The 18,778-nt window shown below is 47.1% G+C and overlaps 1 protein-coding gene across 1 annotated transcript in view; it reads right to left on the bottom strand.

The window, feature by feature from the left end:
* Positions 1–18,778, bottom strand: part of LOC144784068 (uncharacterized) — a 1,315,621-nt gene that overhangs the window by 325,493 nt on the left and 971,350 nt on the right. The window contains exon 53 of the mRNA XM_078662758.1: positions 8,920–9,001. Within this exon, the coding sequence (XP_078518884.1) occupies positions 8,920–9,001 (82 nt within the window). The remainder of the gene's footprint in view (positions 1–8,919; positions 9,002–18,778) is intronic.

The raw sequence follows: 18,778 nt of genomic DNA, 5'->3' as shown, positions 1-18,778 counted from the left end.
GGAAGAAGACAAACATAAAACAGCGTTCACCACAGAGTCAGGTCACTACGAATTCAATGTCTTACCCTTTGGGTTGCATGGAGCCCCTGCCACCTTCCAAAGACTGATGAACAACGTCTTAACAGACCTCAAGCATTGTACATCCGCCTATCTAGACGACATCGTCGTTTTCAGTCCCGATTGGCCAACCCACCTGGCCCACCTGGAACAGGTGCTGGACACCCTCACTCATGCGGGACTAAAGATCAATGCCAAGAAGTCCCGAATTTCCTTCCAGAAAGTAAAGTATCTAGGCTACGTGCTAGGACACGGTATGATAGAACCGCAGATAGAGAAGGTCCGAGCGATTGAAGAAACCCTCTTCCCTGGCTCCAAGAAGGAGATGCGTGCCTTCCTGGGGCTGATCGGGTATTATAGGCGGTTCATCCCCAGGTTCGCCCAGCTAGCCGCCCCCCTCACCCACACCCTCAGGACCACCTTCAAAGCGGCGGGGCTGGCGAACCCCACGACGGAGATGTTGGATGCTTTTTCCGCCCTGAAGAGAGCCATCACCACGACTCCCGTCTTGTCATCCCCCGATTTCAACAGACCCTTTTCCCTGCACACAGATGCCTCAGACTACGGCATAGGGGCGGTTTTGTCCCAAACAAGGGAGGATGGGGCGGACCACCCGATCCTTTATGTCAGTCGAAAACTGTTCCCCCGGGAGTTGAAATACTCCACAGTGGAGAAGGAGTGTTTGGCCATACGTTGGGCCGTGGACAAGCTGGCCTACTACCTAGAAGGGAGACCATTCTCCCTGTATACGGACCACGCGCCCCTCCAGTGGATGGCCCGCAACAGGTCTAACAATCCACGGGTGTTGCGGTGGTTTTTGGCCCTTCAACCGTACTCTTTCACGGTGTGTCACAAAAGGGGGGTTGATAACACGGGGGCCGACTATTTGTCCCGTAATCCCCTTCCCGAACGGAAGTGTCCAGGGGGGGAGGTGTGTAACCGGGCCGGGGTGCCGCTCCCCCTTACGCCCCAGAGTGTGACTAAACTCTGTGACCCCCCCCTCTTCTCTTCGCAGGTAGCAGACTCCACAAATTGGGCCACGGGGGCGATCCAGTATAGCTGTGACGAGGAGGACCTGGAACACGGCCCCTTTAACTGGCCCAGCGCAGGTGATGTGGAGGCGGGACTGAGCTTCCCTTTAAATGAAGCTCGAAACCAGGACCAGGTGTGTCTTTACACCGGAGGAGCGGTCAGAGAGGTGCAGAGCGGAGGAGCGGCGTGGAGCAGAGGATTCGAGTGGAGTGCGGAGAGGGGAGAAGAAGAGACGGAGAGGAGAGGAGTAACTCGGAATCGAGGACTGTCTGGGAGAGCGAGTGGAGAGAAGCTCGACGGATCCACCGGGACGTATTCCCCAGCCCGGACCCCGACGGCTAAAGAGGAAACCGCCGAGCAAGAGACAGGAGGCAGAGCGGACAGGAGAGCACAGGAGAGCGGAGAGGAGGAAGACCCAAGCTTCAGGGAGCCAGACGGGCTGCGGAGGCAGGAGACCCCCAAGATCCCAGGAGGGCACCGGACCCACGAGTCACCCAGCCACTCCCCCGGAGGGGCGTGGCTAACAGAGGTACGCGTCGGGTCACGGGGTGGTTGAGGTTGGGGAAAGGACGACCGGCTGGCCCCTAGTGTAACGTGACCCCCTGCACTTCCCACACTGATCGCTACAGGAGTAAAGCACCCAATTTACCCTCACTCCCTTTCCCATTTGTGCTGGTTGTAGACCTCTACAGACTACTCATACCCCCTCTGTTTTCTGTTTCCCTCCCCCTCGGTGGAGCCTGGGACGCGACGGAGCCCGCAGTGCCTGGAAGGAGGAGCCCGACTCGACGCCCGGACAACGCCGGAAACATCAAGCCCCGCCGAGAGAGAAACCGGTCCCCTCGACCTTTATTTGTGCGCCCCACCTGTACCGACAGACTGTTTCAAACAATAAAACCCAGTTTAAATCTGACTAAGACTCGCCTCTTGCCTATCCCCACCCAAACTGCCACACTATGAAAAATGGTTTAAAAGTTAGTTGTATGTGGGACGTCGGGTACAACTGTCTGCAAGGTAATGTGTATGCATCAGTGCAATTAGTATATGGTTAATGTAATGGTCGAGTTATTGTATGGGTAATGTAATGGTCAAGTTACTGTATGGATAATGTAATGGTCAAGTTATTGTATGGGTAATGTAATGGTCAAGTTAATGTACTGACACAATGGCCAGGTATCTCGGACATGTGACCGTGAACATAAACAAATACTCAGGGGGTAGCTTAGTCAGCAGGTAGACGGGGGGGGGGGATGAGCTTCTGATTGTCCAACAATCATGCTGCCATATAATCAGTTATATTCGAGGTGGGTGACCCAATAAACCCTTGCGAGCTTGGGCTGAAACTTATTTTAGTAGATTTGCCAACAAGGGAATTTGTTAATACCTAAGTTACAGGTGGTTGATCGATCTGAATTTTTACGATTGGGACCAACTTAATTCAATTAAAACCTGTAATTAATCTATTTTGTCACTTCAGTCTTGACACAGTGGTAAATACTCACAAGGAAAAGGAAAACGCTACACGGGGAATAGATTTAAAGAAATTTAACTTTATGTAAAGTTTTCATCATTCAGGGTACATTATTTTTATCTTCAGAGAAAAGAGAAAATAAATCAGCAAAATACAAATGGACAAGAAGTAAATTAATTGTTCTTAAAATCCAGTTGCGTTGTGTTCCCCTCTTTATAAATGTATGACAGCGAATCTTGCTGATTACAAACAAAGATAACGTTGTACAGAATAAATCTGTTTAAAAAGATGTGGATATGTAAGTCGACGTTTCGGCCTTATTGTTATAAAATCCTTAAGGCCATCTTCAGGACCTTCAATCTTTAAAACAATTATGAACCCCTGAGTGTCCACTTGATCGTCTCCTAACACCGGGTACGCGAGGGATTTGGATCTTTTTGTTTCCTTCTTTTGTTAAGGCTTGGACACGAAAAAGAAGTTGGATACTGCGTGCTTAGTCCGCGTCACCAATTTATTATTTCAGTCGTCTGGTTTGGAACGCAGAACTTCATACGGCGTGGCGTAGTCTCGCGAGGAAGTTAGTTATAATCAGGGCAGGGCTCAAGTTTAGGGTACACGCGGGTAGATGCCCTCTACTAGGGGCGCAACTGGACCTAAACTTCGGAGGCTAGGACTTCCAGCCAGGGCTGGCACGAGCGCTGGTGGTGGCCACCACGATAGTCTTTAATTGGCACTCCCCTCCCCCATATCCTCCTTCTTCATGATTCTCTTCACTACCACTCTCCAACAGTGCACCTCATCTCTCCAAAGCCTCACTCTCTCTCCGACGTACATTTCATTTTGTTATAGTGCTACACATAGTTCACTCACAATCAGTTCTGTGATCTGCATAGTACATGCTGTTTGCAGCAGGCACAATAACCCTCTGCGCACATTTATAATGAGCCAAACCTGCACTAGACAAAATTCCGACCTCTCACCAGTAGGAACATTGATCTTCAGAGTTATCATTACATTTTTATTTTTGCCTGAAAACTGCCTGATGCACAAGGAAGTTCATGTGCTTTTAAACCAAAAATTATTTTTAAACACAGTCCCCCGCCCCACCAAAGTCAACGCCAGGTGCAGCGCCACTAGTCGCACCACCCTAAAGCCAGTTTTGGTCCCGGTAATGGGGTAGGACAAGCATTTGTAGAAATTTGGTCAAAGCTAACCTCATAGCCATTATAGGAAGAAAAAGATCTATGTAAGTGGTTGGGTGTGATAATTCCCCCAAATTCCACCAGGCAAACAAGTTAACAGATTTCTTTTAGGGGATTTAGGAGAGAGTAGACTTCTCCCCTGAGAATTTTTTGAAACTTTTGGGATCAAATTAGCTGAAGCACTGCAGACCTTTTTAGGGCATTTATGAAATATTCCAGTACTTTCATGGTGCACCAGGGAAGCCTGGCCTTTCCTAGAAGTAGATCTCGTTTTTTTCTTAAGTCAGAAATTACTTCCATTCAATATTACAGAGCCAGAAACTTTCCATAGCTACATTAGCCACAGTCATGGGTACCTCTAAAAATTCCCCAAGGTATACAAAGGTCAGTACTTTGCTATTGACACCCTTTATAAAACGAGTACTGGAAAGCATATGAGTTACCTCAAATATTAGTTCCAACATTTTGCTATGGATCCACCCCATATGCTAAGAATTAAGTGCATCATGCCAAGGCCTTCGGCCAGGTGTGATGGTGCATGTTCTGTGTCCCTACCACTGGGTATTGCATGCATAACATGCATTCACTCACACATATATTATCACTATATTTCTTGCACTATTTCGTACATTTGTACTCTGTTATACTCACACACAGACACAATGCCACTCACACTTACATTAGTGAATCTGCTTGTATTGCGTTATAAAAGCTTGCCCTGCTACTTCTGCTATACCTGCCTTGGTAATATTGGCTTATCCCCAATTGGCACATTTTATTTACATATAAGTCCCTAGTAAAGTGGCACAACATGTGTCCAGGGCCTGTAAATGTAGTGCTACTAGTGGGTCTGCAGCCCTCTTGTAGATAGATCTGGAAAAGGCTTTCGACACAATATGGTTGGATTATTTATTTGAGACCATGGGATGTATGGGTCTTGGAGATAGTTGGGTGAAGTGGGTGAATATATTATATGAATGCCCCAAGGCGTTTGTTAGGACGGTAAAACGGTATCCACACAGTATGTGATTTCTCGCGGCACACAGCAGGGTTGCCCAGTGTCTGCCTTTTTATTTGCCATGGCGATCGAACCACTGGCCACACTGCTCTGACAAGGGGGGTGATGGGATGGGTCTGGGTCTGATGGTGGATGGATGTGACCATGTCATTTCCCTATATGCAGACGACCTCCTGATTTATCTGAAGGACGCAGTGGTGGGCTCTGACACAGCGATGGGCCTCCTAGGACAGTTTAAGCTCCTGTCGGGTTAAAGGGTTAACAAAAACAAGACTTACCTGTTTCCTGTGGATGGAGTCCTACCCCAACCACATGATCTCCCTGTGGATCATAATTGGGCACATTCCACCTTCAAGTATGTGGGTATCCATATCTTCCACTCTCTTGACAGTTTGAGTGAGGGTAATCTGGACAGAGCTCATCGGTCCCTTACCTCCTGCATTCCTTTTTGGTGCTCTTTGCAGCTACCTATTATGGCCAGAGTTTCCCTAGCTAAAATGGTTATGCTGCCAAACTTGGGGGACAAGCGGCAGAGGATCTCATTGGGGACACTGCGGCGCCCCATGGCAGAGGGGGGCCTAAGTCTAACAAATTTCGAGCTTTATTTCCTGGCCTCTCAGATGCAATAACTAGCGCAGTGGTTGAAGGGAATGAATTCAGTGGTAACATATCTGATGGAGCCTGGAACCCACCTCAACTTACTACTAGCTAAATTGTCTGATCAAACAGCGGTTACTATTGCAGACTATGGCCCTGCAGTGCTGGAAACGCTGCATGACCAAAACAGCCGGGACCCCTCGGTGTGCACCGGTGTTGCCTTTGGTCAGTTTGACTCATGGCGACGCACAGTTGATATTCACAGCTTAACCAATGACAGTTTGGACAGAGGCAGGGCTGGAGACGGCTGGGGACTGCTATCAGGAGAAAGTTCTAGTCCTCTTCTAGGATCTGGTAGAAGGCTATGGCTTCCCACTTGGGCAGTTCCTGCGGTACGAGGCTCTGGGCCGCACGTTCAGGGCACTATGGGGGAAGGGCCGGGAAGAACCTGAGACGGATGTGGTGTTACGCTTATTGCTCACATTAGATATAATATATTCACCCACTTCACCCAACTATCTCCAAGACCCATACATCCCATGGTCTCAAATAAATAATCCAAACATATTGTGTCGAAAGCCTTTTCCAGATCTATCTACAAGAGGGCTGCAGACCCACTAATGGCTGGGCACTATGTGAAGTGTTTCTATGCCTCATTGATTGGAATATCCCAAACTCCCCTACAAAAACTGCTAAGACGATGGGAGACAGAGACCTTACTGACTTGGAATGGGGTGGAATTCAAGCATCTCCTAAGAGGGTTTCCCGAAATATGAGGTTGAAATATATACAGTTCAACTTCATGCATATGACTTACATGACTCCCCATAGAATTTGTCGCCTTCGGTGGTGAAGTACGTAGGGGAGACAACCATTACAACGCGGTCTTTACACTGCGATACCATTACGACGCGGTCATCACAACGCAAGTCGTTACAACGACTTGCGCTGGATGGCGCTATATACCAAGGAATAGTATGATTTACTATTCCAAAACCTTCCCTACTGTTACGTAGGCTGGAGTTGGAATAGTAAATCATACTATTCCTAAATCCAGCGCCTCTAGCGCAAGTCGTTGTAACGACTTGCGTTGTGATGACCGCGTCGTAATGGTATCGTGGTGTAAAGACCGCGCAGTAACGTCATACATCCGTACGTAAATGCCCGGGGTGTAATTACAGTGATGCAGACTTTACACACGTGACCTGTGCCTGTGCCATGTTTCGTCTATTTTGGGACGAAGTGTTAACAATGATAAGGATGTCGTTGGGGCGCAAACTTGATTACAAGATTGAAGTATGCTTGCTGGGGCTTTTTGCCCGATTGCCAAAATGGAAGGTGTGAAATAGGTTTATTGATCTGGCCCTGGCCATAGTTAAAAAGAGGAAAGCAATGGCCTGGAAATCTGACACTGGTCCCGTGATTGGGACCTGGAAATGGGATGTCGAGTCCTAATTAAGGAAGAGTCAAAAGGATTGAGACATCGTCTCATGGCAGAGCAGTGGAAAGATGTACTAGATGCCTGGGAACACCCGGCGCAGGCACATATCAGTGAAGAGATGAGCAAGGTTGGGAATAGGCCCAAGTAGGAGAGCAGAGACTTGGCTTAGGACCCTAATGTGCATGCTACCCCTTGTGGAGACGCCCGTATATAGGGAGGACACTGGAGTTGGGTATTGCAGGGTCTGTGTAGGTGAGAAGGGACAGGGCAATCTCCAGTTACCCATATTGCCCTCCAGGCCTCTCTTGTGTAACCCCATGATGTGTAGTGCATAGCATGCTGACAGGGAACAACCAGAGCTCCCCATCACCACCCTTCCTATGAATCAACTCCCCCATACCATACTCCTGAACAACAGTGTTCCCCCCCGCACGAGTTAGTTAGAACTGTTGGTTTTAGTTCTTGTTTGTTACCAAACAGAAGGCATTTCCACAACCCCTTTCTGAGCTGGGTTGACTATTCTTGAAAACAGTATAATTTCGTAGGACTCAAGAAGTTTGTTGCACTGACACGACTTTTACTGAAAGTATTGGGGATACAGAGTACACTGTATAACATGTTATTCATGGATCTACAGATATATGATTTGATTGGGGGAGTATCCTCCTATGCTTTGCTAAACAGTATTTTGAAATATGTCATGTGCAATGCTGGTATCCTGTCTGTTTCCTTGTCAATACAATAAATGCCAATAAAAATATGTTTGAAAAAAAACAGTGGGTCTGCAGCACTGATTGTACCACCCACTTCAGCAGACCTTTAAACATGGCTCAGGCCTGCCACTGCAGAGCCTGTGTGTGTAGTTTTAAATTGCCATTTTTCCGCTACTTCAAAGGCACAACTGAGTATACATACTGGACCTCAGACACCAACTCTTCTGTATACTTCTAGACCTGTGGGTACTGCTGGGCTGCTACAAGGACTGTCACTGTGCTGGCCTGCTGCTCTAAAGGAGATGACACCGCTACTGTGCTGACCTGCTTGCCTGTTGTCCTCTTGACTGGGAAAAAAGAACTGAGCCTGCAAGTTTATCTTGAACATGGGACCCTAAACTTACTCAAAGGGCTAGTCTTCTGGTCTCAGGGACACAAAAGGCTCCCTAATCCAGCTACCGCAAGTTCCTGACCGCCAAGTGGTGCCCCTCTGGTCCTGGACTCTTGGAGTGTCTCATGGGGTTTTTTTTGTGACCGCGAACCGGCCCGTCTGCACTGAGACCATGCCACTCGCATTGAAAATCTGCGCAATGTGCCGCTAGCCCCTCTCTTCGCACAGCAGCATCAACCGCCTTCAGTGGACTGCCAACACGAAACTCCAGCCCACCTGTTAGTGACAATTGCCTGTTCTTAACATCACACCGACAACCACCCGCAACACTCTCCTTGCTCCCTGCAACTCTCTTTAATACGGATGGGACACTTGCCACAATATATGAGAAAGCAAAATTTAATCTGGAATGATCTGGGACTGTATTTGACCCATGCTCCATCATGGTTGGCCTAAACTTTTGACTTTGACCCAGTCTAGTGTGGCCGATAGCCTCAGTTTGCGCTTTATGCTTTTAGGTGCTATTTTACACTTTATTATTTAAAAATGAATAACGCCAGTTCTACTGTTTGGATTTTTGTCATGTTTGACTGTTTTATTTCTTAAAATTTGTTCTATTGTTTCTAACCTGATGTAGGGCCTTTTTGTGTGTGTTTTCATTGTTTTACGGTTTGAAGTGTTGTGCAAATACTTTATATGTTGCCTCTAAGTTAAGCCTGACTGCTCTGTGCCAAGCTACCCGGGGGATAAGCACAGGTTAATTTGGGTTTGCTTGTGCCTTACCCTGATTAGAAATGAGGTTGCTGTTTGGCCAGGGCTCACACCCCAATCAACCAGTAACCCAATTTCTTACCCATGCCTTGCATTACAAAACAAGTTTTAAAGAAGGTACATTACACTGACGCATTACATCATTATTGAAGGGTAAAGAGGGGTGTGAAAATACAAGTTTACGCATTATGTAATCATTTTGCTCAGAAATTGAGTTATTTATTACCTTTGTGGAAAGTGCAGCTGTGCCTGGTATGTAGTTCATAAGGAAGGCGATATTCTGATGTACTTCAATTTTCAGTTCCTTCCTAAAAAACAGAAAAGGAAACCAACAAACGTTTTGTAGAAATGAATTGAGTAATTTCTATTTACATCTAAGATTTGCTGCACACAAATGAAATCACCAAATGAAGCACACTATGGTGCTACTAAACTATTGATTACATCAAACATATAATTTAATGTGTGACCAAATATTAGTTGTAATAATTCCAGAAGTTAAACAAACATTAATATATCCTAAATAGAGGTTGCAGTTTACATTTGTCAAATGTATTAACATCCCGATTCAGTGAAGGTCAGAAATTTACTTCAGGCATTAATGGTGCCCTTCTACAGACTGGCTAGTTGAGTGGGAGAATGGGTCACATTAGCACAATCATAATGCAATGGTCTCTCCATTTGGGAGCCCTGCTTGCCTAGGGTATTCACCATTTAAATGATTTTAGCCCCTACCTTGCCTGCATTATTATCCTTTTGGTAGTATGTATCTTTTGGAAATTACATAGTGCGAACCCCGCAGCAAACAATAAACCACTGAACAAGCAGCATCGGTGAGCAATTCATTACTGGGTACAAAACTTTGGGAGTTACAAATGGTCCAGTCTAAATGAAGGTTGATGGTCGCCTTTACTGAAATGTAAAAGAGAAATAACAGGATACAATCTATTTCAGCATGCTTTTCTACAGACATGACACATAACTTGAGAAGGAATGATTCCCGGTCTTTCCTTCTTGGCACTTGTCAGTTTTCAATGTGGTAATGTCATAGATCCATATGTGCAGTGAGAGCGAGCGCAGCTCCATTCAAGATGGCTGCCTGACTCCGGGGCCCCGCGCCCCATTGGGTAATGCCGTCATGATGCTTGTGGGTCACCCCTCTTGTGTGCTCTGAGATGGTGATTTTCCTGCATCGTAAGTGTCCTCGAGCAGGTCCTTCCGACCAGCATTTTCACTACCGCTCTCTGCCCTGAGAAACGTGGAGTAATTCCAGAAAATGTTCTGATGCAACCCTTTTGGATTTTTGCCGCAATGGTATTTCTCCTCAGGGCTGCCAATAATGAAGGGATTCTTTTGTACCTGCAAGGCTTACTTTTTCCTGGGTTACCAGTCATTTTTTCTTAGCTTTTGGACCCGTTATGTTCAGCAGACTCACAGCTTTTCTCCAGTGAAGATTCTCACACAGCTCTTTCTCTGAGTTACTGACTTTTCTCTTCATTTTGTTCAAAATCCCTCCTGCTGTGCTTTACTGGACTCCTCCTTATATTGCACATTAATAATTTTGCACTGCCTTACGGCTTTCATATTGGGAGAAAATCTATTGGGGGATTTCATGGAGTTTTAATTTATCAGCTTGTGGATTCCTCTTGCTCCTGTTGAATTTCCTCTTTTTTGACACATGGGGAGAAGTAAGAAATTGTTTCTCACTAACAAGAGATACACCGCTCAGGCTCCTGTATATGATTTATTAGATCTTTAATGCAAAATATCAGTATAATGGCCCAATCTGGTTCTTCACGGCAGGCGGCTTTGCCATCTCCTGCAAACAAAATGTAGACTCCATCTTCTGCCAATAAATGTCTTAAGCAAGTACCTCCTTCTCTGCAGAAGTATGATTCTCCTGTGTCTGTAGACACAGTTTAAGAGAAGATTTGTGCTTTACGTCCATTCATGAGGAAACCAATACTTGCCTGCAAGTTTTGGACCCTAAGTGGTCGTCCATGGAAGGTTTATCCTCGGTAGAACAGCATGTTAGTGATCTACAGGATGTCTTTACCAAAATTGTCTCCTTGGAGAGGGAGGTTCTTCCGTTGAAAAAATCTGCTGAAGATCTTGAAAATAGGAACAGATGCAATAATCTTCGCTTGTATGGTCTTCCGGAGGGTTTGGAAGGTGACAATCCCATTAGCTTTTTCACTTCCTTTCTTCCAAAGCTGCTAGACCTTCCTATGTCCACGAAACTGAATATTCAACATGCTCAAAGGTTGGGCCCCGCTTGTCTTATTCATCTGCTCCATCAAAGCCACAGGGTGTGATCCTTCTATTTTTTAAATTTACTGACTTTCTACCGGTTTTGAATGCAGCTAAGCTCAAAAGCAGCTGGTTTGCTCTGGTACTAAACAGTTTTTATCCCAAGATGTGCCTACAGCAACAGCCAAATGATGGAAGGATTTCCTGGAACTTCGACCTGCTTGGGTGTGCGGTATGGGTTATTTCATCCCTGCCTGTTCAAGGTTACTTTTCCAAAACAGCTCCTCTACTTTTGAGTATCTTGTGGATCTAAAGAACCATATCTACTCACACACTACATCTTCTACGGAAACTGCTGGTCTTTCTTCTATAACTTGATTTTTCTTCTCTTTTCTTATAACCATGTTCGATATACTTGGATTACTCTGCTGTTTTTTCTTTTGTATTTTAGTAATTGCCTTAAAACATGTTGATTTTACTCCTCTCACTTCATACCCTTGCAGATTTCCCAGTTCTCTCGTTTATCCGTCTTCTGCTCATTCTATATGCCATCCCGCTGTGGTGTGGGCTCCCATGTTGGATGTGTCGGCTTCAGTTGTGTGTCGACACTCCTTGTATTTTTACACCTTGTTCTCCCCCAAAGGTACGTATTACAGTCATCAGTTTTGTATTTGTTCCTTTTTGAAGATACATATCTTGTCAGTTGATGACATGTACTGTCCTCTCTTTGTGCCTCACTTATTCCTTCTCTCTCTTTCCAATTTTTCTCTACCTCCTTTCTTCTCACTGTTCTTTCCCTCTTTTCCCTCACTTTTATTCCCCTTTCCAAATTACTTCTGATCGTGTTGCTTCATATCTGGTTCTATTTTTCTACATTCAAAATCATATCTTGGAATGTGAAAGGTTTTATTACCCCTATAAAGAGGCAGAGAATTGTATCTCATTTAACCTCCTATAATCCCGATGTAGTTCTTTTGCAAGAAACCCATTTGACGGAGACCGAGGCTTTGAAGCTCAAATGGAATTGGGTTGGTTTAGTCTTAGTATCTCCTACTTCTACTAAGAACAATGGTGCAACTATTTTATGTCACTAAAAGTTAACTTGTTCTGTTGTTTCTCAGGATATGGATTTGTGAGGTCGATTTTTATTAGTTAAGTTACTTCTCAATAATATATCTTTGACTGTATTTAATGTTGATGGACCGCCTCAACTGGATTATTCCTTTTGGCCTAATATTACGAAAAAAATTATCCAATATAAAGATGATTTTTTTATTCTTGGATGTGACTGCAACAGATTATCTATCCATTTATTGATCGTCAGTCCCAAGTTCGCTTTCTCCCTCATAAATTTCATAAACAATTGCATAACACAATTTCTCAGACACATCTTGTTGATGCCTGGAGATTATGTAACCCAGATGCAACAGAATTTTCTTTTTTCTCCCCTCTTAATGGTTCCCGGACTCAGTTAGATTAAATTTTTCTTTCCAAATCTTTATCTCAAAATCTTATCTCCTCTTCAATTGAACCTGTTGTAATTTCGGATCATTCCCCAGTTGCTGCTGATTTTTATGTGCTTTGAGCACAGCCCAGGTCTCATCGGTAAAGGTATAATAAGTTTCTCATGCAAGATCTGTTATTTTTCTTCCTCTTTCATCTCCTTTGCAGAGGATTTTTTTTCTCTTTAATGCAGATACGAATGCCTCCCCTACATTGATATGGGATGCGTTCAAGGACACTGCCGGTGGATTTATTATAAATTTTGTTTCCAGGAAAAAGAAGCAGTTCCTTAATCAATATAAACGTTTATTGACTAACATTAAAAGTCTAGAACATCAATTTTATACCTCCTCATCTGACTCTACTTTCCAGGAGGTTGTTCGTGCAAAGCTATATTTGAACAAATTAACTACTGACAATGCCTCAATTATTCCTCTGCGCAGTAGTGCTCAGTACTATGGTGGATGGAATAAAGTAAACAAACTTTTGGCTAGTTATCTCAAATCTTGCAAAGAGCGTGTGTTAATAGATTCTATCTAGTCATTGGAACAAAAATTTCTTTTTTTTTAAAAATCTTTTTTATTTGAAACATAGGCTCACGTAATGGTGACATATTACATTGCAATCCATAGCGGGTGGACACACTTACGACAAATATGTACATAAAAATCACTGCGAACATCACTACTCTGCACAATCAAACCATAGTCCATATATAATCTTATGATTGCAAAGAGACATTTTGCGAATCCCACACTTCCCCTCTGTAACTCCTCCTTGCCCCCCATATCTTTTCCCATTTCTTAGGGTACCCCCTACTCTTGTAAATCACTCTTTCAGCCCTTTGGCACCAGTCCAGATCGTGCTCCCATTCTTCCACAGTCGGTAAGATATTGCTGCCCCACAAACGAGCTATGTTTCGCTTGCCGACCATGCTCGCCAATGCCAGCCAGGTCCTATCCCATTTGGGCCAGGTGGTATCATTCGTTACTCCCAGGATATGCCATCTAGCCTCCAGCGGGACCTCCGCCCCAATCACCTCGGACATTGTGGCTGCCAAATTAGACCAGTACGCCCGGATCCTGACACAGTCCCACAAAATGTGAATAAAGGAGCCTTCCTCCCCACATCCTCGCAGGCAGAACCTTGAGTCAGTGTACCCAATACGATTTAGTGTTGTGCGGGGAGTGTTGCAGCGGTGCGGGACTCGCAGCTGGACCAACCTAAATCTTGAGCAGATTGCCACTTCCCTGGGGCTCTGCAGTGCCTCCGGCCAATCATCCTCCTCTAACAGCCCGACATGAGACTCCCACTTTTCCCGGAGCGGCTCCAGGGGATCAGGGAGATTATTAACAAGCTTTTTATACGTGAGGGAGATGGCTTTGTCTATCATTGGGTCTAAATGCAATCTATCTTCTAGCGGGACATAGTCCGGTAATTGATCGCCCTTCTGGAGGTGTCGGAGGACGGCGTGTCGTACCTGCTGATAGTGCAGGAACTCCCCCCCTCCCATCTCAAATTCCTGTTGCAGGGCTGAGAACTCTAACACGTCTCCTCTCTTCCATAAATCTCCTAATACGTCAATTCCTATCAGGCTCCACTTGCCCAATCCCTTCAGCTTCGCTACCTCCGCAAGGTTGTCCCCTGCCCACAATGGGGTTTGAGCCGTGAGTTTCGCCTCCCAACCCAGCACTTTTGTTGCTTTCCTCCAAACTCCCACCACCGAAGCCGCCTGGGCAGTAGAGGCAATCTGCGCCTACCCTTACGATAGAGCGCATCCAGGTAAGTACCACTTCCCAAGACCAAGCGGTCCACTTTACAGGCTGGTTCATCCATCGGGGCGAACACCCACCCGTTGACGTTCACCAGCTGTGCTGCCCAGTAGTAGAGTCTCATGTCGGGTACAGCTAGCCCCCCCTCGTACACCCTTCTCTGGAGCTTCCGCAACGCGATTCACGGGCATCCACCTCCCCAAAGCAATGTGCGAACCTACGAGTCGATCACCCAGAATATCCTCTCTGGGACCGGGAAAGGGGTACTCTGCAAGACATAAAGGAGGCAGGGAAGGGCCATCATTTTAAATAGGACGGCTCGGAGGACCCAGTTGCGATCTCTATCCCTCTTCTCTAGCCAAGCAATAATCCTGTTTGCCTTGTCCCCCAGATCATATACTCGCCGCTGCGTGGCAAGAGCATAAGACCGCGCCTGGTCAGTCAGCACATCCCTCAGTTCTTTCACTTTGAGGCGCAGTGTGTGCCTAACGTACATCTCCCGCTCCCGGGTGACCCCCCAGCCTGTTCTAGGACTTGAATTTCATTTTCTAGGCCATCGACCTGCGCCTGTTTCTCCTTCCTCCTCTTACCAGCTTCGGCCTGCACAAAGTCTCGAGCTACGGTCTTAAAAGCCTCCCAAACAGTACAGTGAGACCTAACGAACCCACATTCTCATCAAAATAGAGATCAACCCGATCCCTGAACCGCACCTGAAACTCCTGATCTTTAAACAGGAAAACATCCAGGCTAGGAGGGGTGGACCAATCTTGCACGGGACCTCTCATATGCATTTCCACAGGGGAATGGTCAGATATTCCTCTAGCTTTATGACAACCATTATGAAAGAGGCCCATGTGCCCCACCTGCGTGAAGAGATAGTCAATCCTTGACCCCGACCCATGTGCTGCCGAGATGTGCGTATACTGTCGAAGGTGAGGGTTATGCGCTCTCCAGAGGTCCACCAAGCCCAGTGCGCAAGCAAACTCCCTAAGCTGATGTCCCACCCCCGATCAGATGGGGCTCCTGACCTATCTACCTCCCTTACCATCACATCATTCATGTCACCCCCCATGATCAGGACTCCATCTGGCAGTTCTAGGAGCAACTTCCCCAGGTCTGGAAATGTAGTGCCTTGCAGCCGTGGCGGAATGTAAACCGAACAGAGATTAATCATGTAACCCTCCCACCGCCCGGAGATAGCTACATAGTGCACCAAGGGATCGAACCATTTGCGATTAAGCACTAGCGCTAATGAGTTTCTCACCAGGATCCTGACCCCCCTGGAGCCTGAAGTGAAGCCCGCATGTGTCTGCAGTGTGCATCCAAATCTATTGAGGGCCTTATAATGGTTTCCCACTAAGTGCGTGTCCTGGAGGAAAACTACGTCCGGGGCATGTCTGTGAAGGTATTGAAGGACCATGGTGCGTTTGATTTTATTCTGCAGACCATTGACATACCAAGACAAGATGCTAATCTTCTGTGTCGTCGATGTATGTGCCATAGTGCATGAATAGAAAACAATAGGAAAACACTCTCCCTGCCCTACCACCACCCACATGTCAGTCAACCCTACTACTGGAGCCTCTCGAACACCATTCTGCAGAAAGCAAAGTACAAAGATCAAACAACCAACTACCCCCTCCCAGCACCCCATTCCCACCCCCCACCCTGCTACCCTACGACCAAATGTCTTGCTCATCAATCAGTCAGGACAGATAACTCCCTGCACAGCAAGTTCCCCACATTGGAGCGTTCATACATTACATGCGCCTCCATGCAAGTCTCCAGTCCGTGACTTTCTCCCCTGCCTCAGCCACGGTCAGGCGAGGCAGACAGGCTCCGAGCCCTCGCATCACCAGGCCTTCGAGTCCCATCCTGGCGCCTTCTACCCCTCTCCGTTGATCCCGTAGAGGAGGCCGGAGACCGATCCGCCGTGTCTCTCCAGCCATCCCCCGGCCGCTAACTGTCGCGATGATGTGCCTGCTCCTCCAGCCAAGCAAAGACCTCCTCTGGTGATGTGAAGAAATAGGATTTCCCATGCAGAAGAACCTTAAGGCAGGCGGGAAAGAACATCATGTACTTTGATGCCTTGGGTCCGAAGCTCTTTTTTGACTGTGTCGAACGATCTGCGCTCCTGTTGGACCTTGATGGTAAAGTCCAGGAAAAATCGGATGGTGGCATTTTCAATCCGTATGTCTCCATGCTACCTCGTGGCTTGCAGGATGGCGTCATGATCCCTATAATTCAGGACCTTAGCAATAATCGTTCTGGGAGGAGCACCGGGGCGAGGAGGGGGGGATCGGGGCCCTGTGCGCTCGTTTAATAACAAAGAACTTGGAGAGCCGCTTGGGCTTTAGGTGGTTCAGGATAAGGTCCTCCAGGAAGAGGTCAACACTCGGCCCCTCCATTTTCTCCGGAACCCCTACCACTCGCACGTTGTTCCTCCGGGCCCTCCCTTCTTGGTCCTCCAGATGGGCCTCCGCGCGTCTCTGCTGTTGAGTTAACCTCTGGACCTGGTCCTGCAGCTCCCTGGTGGTCTGTTGGAGGTCCGTAATCGCCATCGCATTTTGTGTGGCCTTCTCGGAGGTTTTAGTCAGGTCAGCCCGCTGGAGGGTCATATCCACCGAGACGGCGTCTATCTTGGCCTCCAACGTCACCCCCAGGGACTGACTCGCCTGCATAATGGCAGTCAGGGACAGTTCCGCGGTCCCGGAGAGTCCTGGGGGCCCAGCCTCAGCCCCCCCCAGGCAGCGCCGGGTAGTTGTCCATGGTGTTTGTTTGTGTGGTGGTGGAATTCTTGGGGCGCATTGCGTTCCCCGCGGTGGCCGCTGTCACAGGCCCTTGCTACAGTCACTGCACCACCCCAGACGACCGGAGCAGCCAAGGGGAAGAGCGGTCCAATGCACCCTTTCACTGCCACAAAATGCAATGCAGGTCAGGTCTCACCACCTCTGCGCCGTCGGTATCCGTGCCTGGGCTTTTCTGCACCACCCTCCACTGCCGGGCATTAGCGGGATCCGCGCCTGGCCATTCGCCCTCACCATACTAGTCCGGCACCAATGCAAATCCATCACCAGGCCGTGTCCTCCGCGCTCCGCACCACCAGGGGGCCCCGGGGCCGTCAGGAGAATGCAGTGGCACCCAGGTCCCACTCACCAATTGCCGGCTGTCTCCAAGCAGTGTAGGCCAAGACCCATCCAATATGGCCCCTTCCCTGCTTCCGTCACGTGGATGCGTGGTCCCCGGCCAGTGAAGTGCCCCTCCCGGGCAGTACAGGGCAGGAGCGACACAGAAGGCTTATAAGGAGGTCCTGCCCCCTCGTGGGGTAAGCAGCAGCCAGGCGGGCCTCTCAACTCCCCACCGGCAGGGCCCCGTGTCAGCAGGAGCGCAGATGCCAGCACGCACCCTCCCGGGCCGGCTCGCGCTGAAAATTGAGGCCGGTGCTTCTGGCCGCGCGCGGGCCCCGCAGGTCCGGAGCATTCAGCGAGACGGATGACGCTCTCAGGCTGGTACTGCAGCGGGAGTATTGTGCGGATAGTCGGGGCTTTAGGCTCACACCCGGGCGCGCTCCGATGTTAAGCGGCCATCTCGTTCGCCGCCAGCAAAAAATGTCTTTTTAAAGATCAAAACATCTTGGATGAATTTATTAAATTCTAAAAAACTCTATATACTCCGAAATCCCCTGCGTCAGTCTCTCTGATTGATACCTATCTCAGTAACGTTTCCCCTTCATCATGTGGGAATCTTGACTTCGCAATCTGGAGTCTGATTTATCGATTCCAGGACTGTCTAAATCTATAAGTCTTCTTAAAAAAGAGAAAACACCCGGTCCGGATGGGTTTACAATAGAATTCTATTTACACTTTTCAAGCCTATTACTTCCAAAACTCTTGCAACTTTTCCACTATTTTTATGTTACCAGAAAGATAGCTGGCACTTTTTTAGAAGCTACAATATGCCTAATTCATAAAGAAGACCGTGATCCTAAGCAATGGAAGAATTACCACCCTATTTCCCATGTAAATGGTGCTCAAAAAGTCTTTGCCGAAATGCTTGCTTTACGTCTTGAACCTCTCTTACCTGTTTTAATCGGTCCAGAGCAAGGTGGATTTGTTAGAGGCAGTTTAACCACTGATAACTTTTGGTTACTATTCAATGTTTTGGACAAGACTTCCGCTCTTTCGTATTCTTTATCTGCTGTTTCCATCGATGCAGAGAAAGCATTTGATAGAGTGGATTGGTCTTTTTTATTTAAAGTCCTTTATTGGAATGGTTTTGGTCCCAGATGTATTTCCCTTATCACTTTAATTTACACAGCCCCTACAGCTTCTGTCTTAAATAAAGGTCTTATCTCTCAAATATTGCCATGACAGTGTGGTCAAGGTGTTCTACTAAGCCCTCTTTTATTTTTTCTATCTCGTTAAACCCTTTTTGTCCCGTATCCGCCATATTACCTCTATCCCTGGATTTCTCTGTGGTGATCAACATTTGAAGTTGTCCGCATATGCAGATGATATTTTACTTTTTATATCAAACCCTGAAACTTCTATCCCCCCTTTA

This window comes from Lissotriton helveticus, chromosome 10 (genome assembly GCF_964261635.1).
Source record: "Lissotriton helveticus chromosome 10, aLisHel1.1, whole genome shotgun sequence".
NCBI classification, from domain to species: domain Eukaryota; kingdom Metazoa; phylum Chordata; class Amphibia; order Caudata; family Salamandridae; genus Lissotriton; species Lissotriton helveticus.
The sequence above is the reverse complement of the archived record's forward strand: the minus strand, read 5'-3'. Positions and strand labels throughout refer to the sequence as shown.